This window comes from Pieris rapae, chromosome 20 (assembly GCF_905147795.1).
Source record: "Pieris rapae chromosome 20, ilPieRapa1.1, whole genome shotgun sequence".
NCBI classification, from domain to species: domain Eukaryota; kingdom Metazoa; phylum Arthropoda; class Insecta; order Lepidoptera; family Pieridae; genus Pieris; species Pieris rapae.
In genome coordinates, this window is record NC_059528.1 from 3,620,154 (window position 1) to 3,628,842 (window position 8,689).

Below are 8,689 nucleotides of genomic sequence, written 5' to 3' on the forward strand. Positions count from 1 at the left end.
TATAAACACAATTGTAAGTAAATGAGGGATACAATATAGTTTATATTAAAATTATTTATTATATATATGTTATTAATCCCTAGGATAGAACACAAGAACTATATTTAGTACTTTATATATTATTAAATATAACTACATTCATCCATGTATTATCTGACATGGAAAAAAGCATATATAACGCTAACAGACAGGTGAAACATTTCTAAAATTATAAATAGAACTAAAGTAAGAGATGTCTTCAAATCAATAAAAACATCATTGGAATTCACAACACATCATAAGACAAACCTGGAAAGTGTACTAGAGAAAATGTAGATTGAAAATCAAATCAAATCAAAAATCATTTATTCATATAGGTAACATAATGTACACTTATGAACGTCAAAAAAAAGATATTTCTAATTTTACATTTACTGCCAGTTTTCAAATCAAGGGCGTAGAACGGAAGAGAAGAACTGGCAATAAACTCTCCGCCATTCTTTTTATCGCCAAGTTTTTTCTTTTACACAACGTTCGTAAGGAGCTGCAACCATTACACCATGTTCCATAGAAAATATAGAAGATGACCAAAGAAATAGGAGGATTTGGCAAAGGCAAAGGTTACCTCAAGGTAGAACAAAAATACAGAACCTGACGAAAAAGCAGTATTTAGTTAATAATATTTATATATAATTGTCAGTGAATATTATCTTCTAAATTGTTTTAAATGCTATCCTAGACGTGAAGGATGATCTTCAACCTTTAAAGTCAAAAGTAAAGATTGGGAAGTTTGACGTCACCATAAGAATAGGCATCTATTTGTACATTTTGGCATACCGTATCTTTGTCACACACAATCACCTTGATATACGATCAAACCCTGTTGATACTGTCACATTGAACTGGTTACCACAAAAAAAAACGACGCAGCGTAACAAATTTCAAAATTTCCAATTAATTGTTGCCATAAACTTTGTTCTACAGTATTGTTAGGAACATTTGAAAACGAATCCTGACAAATTTCAACGAAGTTTTTTTCTGGAAGTATGGTTCTGAAATCTAAGTCAAATTTCTATATTAAATGTTTACTTTATTTGCATCTTGGTATAGAAGGAAATGCTTTTCAGAATATCATTTATTTCATAAATTAACTTACACTTAATAAAGTCAGTCTTTAAAAATGAGATCGACTATATACTTACCAATAGTGCCTGATCATTTGAAGATTGTCATGTCCTTTCAAATTAAAATTTTAACACTAAAAAAATGGGGAAGTCTTTGCCCGTGGGCACACAGAATCAGTTATCCTAGAACAACAAAAACAATCGCTATAATGTATATATTGCTTCTGATATAAGGCTATAAATAAAATATAATAAAGTCATAAAAAAAATGCTTCTAAATTTACATTTACTGTGCTTAAATCAAGGGGCGTAGAATGATAAAGCCTGGCAATAAACGTTTCGTAACTATTTTAAATCTCCTACAATGTTGGTAAGCATCTGCTCTTAATTAAATGTTATAGCAATTCATTTATTTCGTAGCAGTTATACAGAAATACCGTAAAATAAAAATAATTAATATTTCATCTCTATGTAAAGAGAAGTAAAGATTTGTGTTAGCAGTAAGACCGCCCATATATAATAGAATATTTATACTCATTTAGATCATCGGTCGGTATCATCGTCATGTTAGGTGTATTAAGTCGAAGTATAGAAATAAAGCTTTATTTGCTCGTAAACCAAAGACAATATCACAAAGAAACAGTATGCAGTACAGAAATGCTTAAGCAAAATACTTTTCAACATTAAATATGAATTATAATACGTTTATATTAAAAACTAGCTGCCCCCGCAAACTTCGTATCGCCTTCATATGAATTTTCATGAGCCTACATTTTTAGTAGCTACATACCAATATATGGAACATTTAACTATGCGGCCCTATAGAAACCGTTCACTTTTCTGGAATTAAAACTTAAGAACCAAATAAAACAATTTTTTTATTATTTTCCAATATCTCATCATAAAAATAATTCTCAGAATAAATCAAAAATTTCTGCGATTGTTGGGCAGGAGACTCATCTGATGTTAAGTGATACCACCGCCCATGGACACTCAATGCTAGAGGGCTCGCGAGTGCGTTGCCGGCCTTTTAAGAATTGGTACGCTCTTTTCTTGAAGGACCCTAAGTGGAATTGGTTCGGAAATACTTCAGTGGGCAGCTGGTTCCACATAGTGGTGGTGCGCGGCAAATACTGCCTTGAAAAACACGTAGTTGTGGAACGGCAGACGTCGTAATGTATTTATATAGATAATGAAACGTGATGTTTAAGGTCATTTGATTGGGTCGTTCATAGAGAGGGGCAAACGGGCAGATATACCTGAATTGTACGTACTGTGCCTAACAAACATTAATACAGTACTTATAGAAGAATGCTATTTACGAATACCCAACTGCAGTAATCAATGATTGAACCCAAGAAATTCAACACAACTCATGTTTGCTTTAATACACTCGAACAATGTTATAGAATTAAAAAAAGTAAAACCTTACTTTAACGAAATTTTATATTTCGAACGAAAAAATTTTATACATTTTAGTTCTATATCTAGTAGTATGATAAACGGACGTATAGATAAAAGTCGTATAAAAATACATTTTGCATTTCCTAACGCCACAGACAAAGTCTTTCTTTTGGTGGGATATAAATAGCCTGGTTTTGAATACTACATCTATTGGTATCACTTGTTGCTTGAAAGTGTTGACGTCACTACCCCCAACTCGCCGATTTGTTCGAGGGGGGACCGCGCCCCCACAGTGGGCTGTACTGACGTAAAGACTCACATTCATGAATGGAAAGAGCCCTGAAGATATATACTTTAGTTCTACGTATTAATAAAATTTCATTTTACTGTAATTTAAAGGGACTAATCAAGCAATAATTCTTTATTAATTCTGAAAATTGTTCTGTTTCAAAGAATGTCTAATGTTTTATTGTGAAATAAATGAGTCTCACCTACGCAATTCTTGTACACTGTAACTTTGTGTGGGTTTTATTAATTAAGTTTATAATTCAAAGCTTTCAAGCAAGCTTTCTGTAATATTTTGGAATTGAAGATAAAAAAATCTATTAAAAGTAATTTTATATGAGAGTGGGCGATAGGTCACCTAATTCAGTGATACCGCCACTCGTGCACCATCTCGATTACGTTGCCGGCCTTTTAAGAATTGGTACGCCGTTTACATGAAGGAAGGAAATGAATTTTAGTTACATTTATGTTAATTATAATACCAGTAATTACAAAAGTCATGTCGACGTTCAAAATAGACTTGGGGCGTGTTCGTTATGAAATCTATAAATAATAAATTTTATCACTGCGTTAGTAATCATATCGTATCAAAATCGATACTATTATAACCGAAACACCGTCTTTTCTAGCTTTAATTAGTTTACATAACGACGTAAGTGTCTTGAAGAATTGTAGATATGTTTTATGGAAAGAACTCCCTATTACTAAAATTCAACAGTTTCTTAAAAAGAATCAAGAATTTTCGCTGATTAATCTGATTCACCTTCGACATATGGATTAGAAATAAATCACCTGATCTAGGTGAGGTAGGCTAAATCATTTGTTATTTGCAACGACTCAAAGGCGCCACCCGGTTATTGACCCCATATTTGTGACTTCCAACCTGACGTTGCACTAAGACTGCAACGAAAAACCGATATCTCCCTCCGACCTACCCCATCGGAGAATCCGCAGGCTGTTACCAACTAAAGCTATGCTTCCCACTGTGTAATAGTTACCAGACAGTTACGACACGATCATATTATTGGCTTTTGACATAGCCTCTACAAAGAAATTCATAAGAATCGTCAAGAATAAGGAGGAAAATCACAAAATTTGTGACTAGGTTAAAGTAAGAGTTACTACCTCGTAACTATGTTAGAAGATGTGAAAAAAGGCATAGGTCTAAAATATAACACTTTATTTTTAGAATTTACTAGCCCTCCAATAATAATTGTGACTATAAAATTATATATAAGCTGATTCATATTTTAACGTAAGGAAAAAATATCTCGACGTGATTACCGTAAATATAGCAAACAAATATTGCTCAATATTGCGTTCTAACCATAGCCAATAGTGCCTAATCATCGTACGTTCTTCTTAAATATCATAGATAATATTGGTTAAAAAACTGTAAAGATTCAACTGTTATTCTGAATACAAATAGGTTTACCAAAAATAGTAACGAGTTTTAGTAAGATGAATAATCTGTGGGTGCGATCGATAGCAAAGAGGCCGGGGTTAGGGCGCATTGGTGGTATGAGTTCCCCCCTGGGGGGTAAACGTAGGGGGGTTCATTGAGAACGTGTAGGCGGTGCGCGTGGGCGACTAGCTTATAAAGCTCTGCGACCCACCCCGGCCATGTAGTCTCTTTCCAACCTTTGAATGCAAAAAGTGAACTGTGTGACAATGTGCAATCTTTTAGCTGGACTGAGGTGAGTTATTTTAGTTATTAATAGACCGAATTTAATTGTTTTTAATAGTAACATAAATTAAAAAAAAGTGTGATAAAAATTACATTACATTTCTGTATATTAAGGGTATATAATACATACAAAGTACATTTCCGTATAAGGGTATAAATATATAAAATTGTTTCAAACAATTTATTTGTTTTGTAGAATGTGGGCGGTCTTCTTATGCTATTTATTAGCCGAAGTTAAGACATATCCCATGCAAGGATGGCCTGTATATGCACCAGAACCCAGAGATTATAATGAAGATGACTATTATTATTCGCCTAAAATCCAATACTACTATGACGCTCCAGCAGTCAATCCCCCTGAAGTATACGGTCAAGTTCCTTATTCATACATGTACGATCCATATGGGCATTTTGCAAAAGATCTTCCGAAGATAGACGATGAACGATTTTCAGCCCTACCAATAGGACAAGAAACGTGGTACGAGAGTGATTCAAACTCCCGCTGGCGCTCAAATAATGAAATTGATGACGTCAATGCAGCTTTCCTAGACAACCTTATCCTTACGCAAATGGCCCGAGACGCGCAAAGGCGGCGAGAAAACGCCCGTGCCGCTTTTTCTAACGTCGATTACGAAGAAAAAAACAATGAAGATGAAGATGTTAGGGAATTAAAAGCACTGGCAGGAAAACCCATGTACCACGTCCCTCAATCGGTCCCCAGATTTGATGATGATGATGAAGACGATGATTACGAAGGTGACGACTCTGAAGGTTTTATAAACTGGAACGGCAACAAAAGGAGCGTAACAACAGAGGCACCCCAAACGACGACATTCACACCTGTGGCTCAAAAGGCGGGACAAAAAGAAGTCGTGATGCCTCGCCCTGCACAGAAAACTCATCATTTCAATGTTCAGTCAAAATTCGACCAAAATAAGCGATCTATCCCATTGTACAACGCATTTCCACGACTTGAGGACATGAATAATGTAAGTATTTATTTTACTAAATTATATTAAGATGAATGGCTATGTGATAATACAGGTATTGGTAGAGATTGTGAAACCCCGAAGTCTAAAAATAGCTTAGCCTGGCCGGGGGCGGTGGGTGACACAGCGCGCTTGAGGCCGGGTCAATCAGGGTTGGGTGGGGGACGAAGCATCGATATAAGCTCGAATCTCCCTCTCAACTAACCTATTTCAAACTGTCTGTGTATGAATGAATTGCAACGGAAATTTATATTCTCCCTTCTTTACAGGACTCAACGAAAACAAGAAGAATTGACAAGCGCTTTGTAGCTAGTGATTCGGACCTTGTTGTCGAATTAAGAGGCCTAAAACATCGTATCGCAACTTAAATAATTTCGCATTGAAACGCCAACTTACTTATATGAGACTGAATTAATTTAGCATTGTAGATATACGACGGTGACCTGACACTTCTTAAATCTCAATGAAAATCCAAAAAAAAGTAGAATGTATAGCCGTTAACATATAACTGAGAACTTTGTGTTAATAATAATAATCTTCTATGTAAATTTGAAATTCTTCCTGACGATAATTTAGTTTCTACCAAAATTAATTTGATTTGGTTAGATTCGTAGATGTATGGGAAAATGATCGTACAAAGAAGACTATACATAAGTGCGTTAGAGGAGTTAAATGTGAAATATGAAAACTATAGTTTATTTAAATATGTGAACCCTTCACAAGGCAGCTAATAATTGCACAAAATTGTGCATTTGTAAATAATTTAGGTACTGATTGTCTTAGAATTAGATAGAAGGTTATATTTAAATCTAATTTTTGTATACTAAGTATAACTACTTTTTGAACTTTTTATTGCATAAGTAATTCATTTATGCTATCTGATTAAACAATATAAAATGGCGTCCACTATCGCGATACTTTCTGCTATCATAACGAATTTCTTGAGAACAGAAATTACATGGAATGTAAATCATCATAAACAAAATGTGAAGCCATTGCTACAGTTAACTATGTATACTACCACATAGCTGGTGCTATAAACTTATTTTGTTACGTACCAATTACGGTCTAAGCAGACAATACCAGAGATCTTTTTGCGAAGCAAAACAAAATGTTATTGTATAATAAACTTTATCGTATATTAAATGGAAGTGATTCTCTTGTGTGGAGGAGGATTAGGTGATATTTTAGCTTTACAGCTTCTTGTCTAACACAGTGAGTCTTTAAGACATTTTTATAGAAAACAAAAGTATAGTAACTCAAGAACTGCATGCATTTTCAATATACCAAATTGTACATAATTCACCCTTTTCCTAACCTGTATGTTAGTAACTTTTATATAACACTTTTATATGTTCTATTGACGTTAATGACTTATCTTTCTAAAGTACATATCTGATTATTATAACGTCACAATTCAAGGCGAAATAGTGTCAGCCGGAGTTAGTATAGATAGTGAATTAGAATCACATAATGTATTACTAGTTCCAATTAATATACCATTTATTTAATGTAATTTTCATTCTTATTTGTAATTTGCTTTCTATTAATGCCTCATTCAAATTTAATATAAGACTTGAGTGAATGTAGGAAATGAAGGCTCTATCGAAACGAATTTTCGCGTAATTGGCTCAATTTGTGTACATAGATTGATTCATTATCCATCAATCTATATTTTTAAATGCGTCTGTTTCCAATAATTTGAAGATACTAAACAATTTATTCATACGTATTGTATCTACGTATAATGTTACAATGTATCTCATGAAAAGAAATTAAAATATTTCAATGTGAACTGTTATTATTCTGTCTGGATACTCCTCATTAATAAAAAACTGTTTAGCAACTTCATACTCGGAGTTTCGTTGCTTATTAAATAAGATAAAGGTAGGTCTCCTTTCAAGAAAATGTTTGCGGGTAATTTTTATTTTATTACTCTTCATTCTTATACACTATTCAAATACCTTCTAACAAATTATACATAATAATATGGCTATCATTATTAGTCGATTCCCAGCAAACTATGTATTGAGTCACAAGACATCCCTAAGCGGATAACTAGCTATCTTTGGTATTAAAAGTATAACAACAATCTGAAAATAGACAAAAATAATATAAACAATCATGGAAATTATATGTTACTAATTTATTTATTTATTTTATTATTAGTTAGTAAATATTTTGTCAGTTAGTATCTATCAAGAATCTTCTCCGCTAAACGCCTACTTCAACTTGCCATTTTTCTCCAGCCCTAGCTCGGGATGTTACTAATAGATACAAAAACCTTAAATATTTACTGATATTTGTATGTACCCCGTTTGTATGTACCTCTGTGTCGATGTTCTTCTTTTTCTATTCACACATTCATTATACAGGACCAAGTGTCAACAACATAATTAATGATTTACAGTTTAAGATCATTAGATTAAAGATGCGATTGCGTTATATAAAATACATTGCTCTATTGTCGGCCTAATACTCCGTCGCGCGATCAAAACGAATCGCGCTGTACAAAGCTAAACTGTCTTAGTATTGAAGAAGATTCTGTGTTTCTGCTTGTAAGGGATATATTTTTATAACGAACTAGCTGACCTGGCAAATGTCGTTTTGCCATGTATATCACTTATAGTAAAAAATAGGGGTTGGAAATTTAGGGTTGTATGTATTTTTTAATGCTGTTGATACAGTTCATAAAAAAAGGAAAATTTATCTAAAAATTAAAAAAAAAACATTTAAGGGGATGAAAAATAGATGTTGTCCGATTCTCAGACATACCCAATATGCACACAAAACTTCATGAGAATCGATCAAGCCGTTTCGGAGGAGTTTAACCACAAACACCAAAATTATATATATATAAAATTTTATATAGTAGATGTTAAATCTATAGTTGCAATATCTGAGCAACATATATCTATATATATAATAATTTAGTTAGCTGCATTGTTTTATATTATAACACCAATCGCCTTTTTTATTTTAGTATATACAGTAGTTTTCATTTGATCTAGGAACATATGTACATAGTCTATATATAATTATCTAATCAATGTCTCCAAAATATTGTAAAAAACTATTTTAAATTAATGTGGAATTTCTGGCCTATTCTTCTCCATATGAAACTACATTTAAAAAAAAGGCAACTACAGTAGCAATCAGAAAAATATATAGACCCACTATGCAAATCTCCATTCGATACATATATTATTTCGTATGAAATG

At 33.0% G+C, this 8,689-nt stretch overlaps 1 protein-coding gene across 1 annotated transcript; it reads left to right on the top strand.

Annotated features, from left to right (window-relative positions):
* The first annotated feature begins 4,374 nt into the window (after positions 1-4,374).
* Positions 4,375-7,247, top strand: LOC110996022. Its single transcript, XM_022263505.2, has 3 exons — positions 4,375-4,489; positions 4,676-5,468; positions 5,738-7,247. The coding sequence occupies exons 1-3, from the start codon at positions 4,440-4,442 to the stop codon at positions 5,834-5,836; spliced, it is 942 nt and encodes a 313-aa protein (XP_022119197.1). The 5' UTR covers positions 4,375-4,439; the 3' UTR covers positions 5,837-7,247.
* Positions 7,248-8,689: the final 1,442 nt, after the last annotated feature.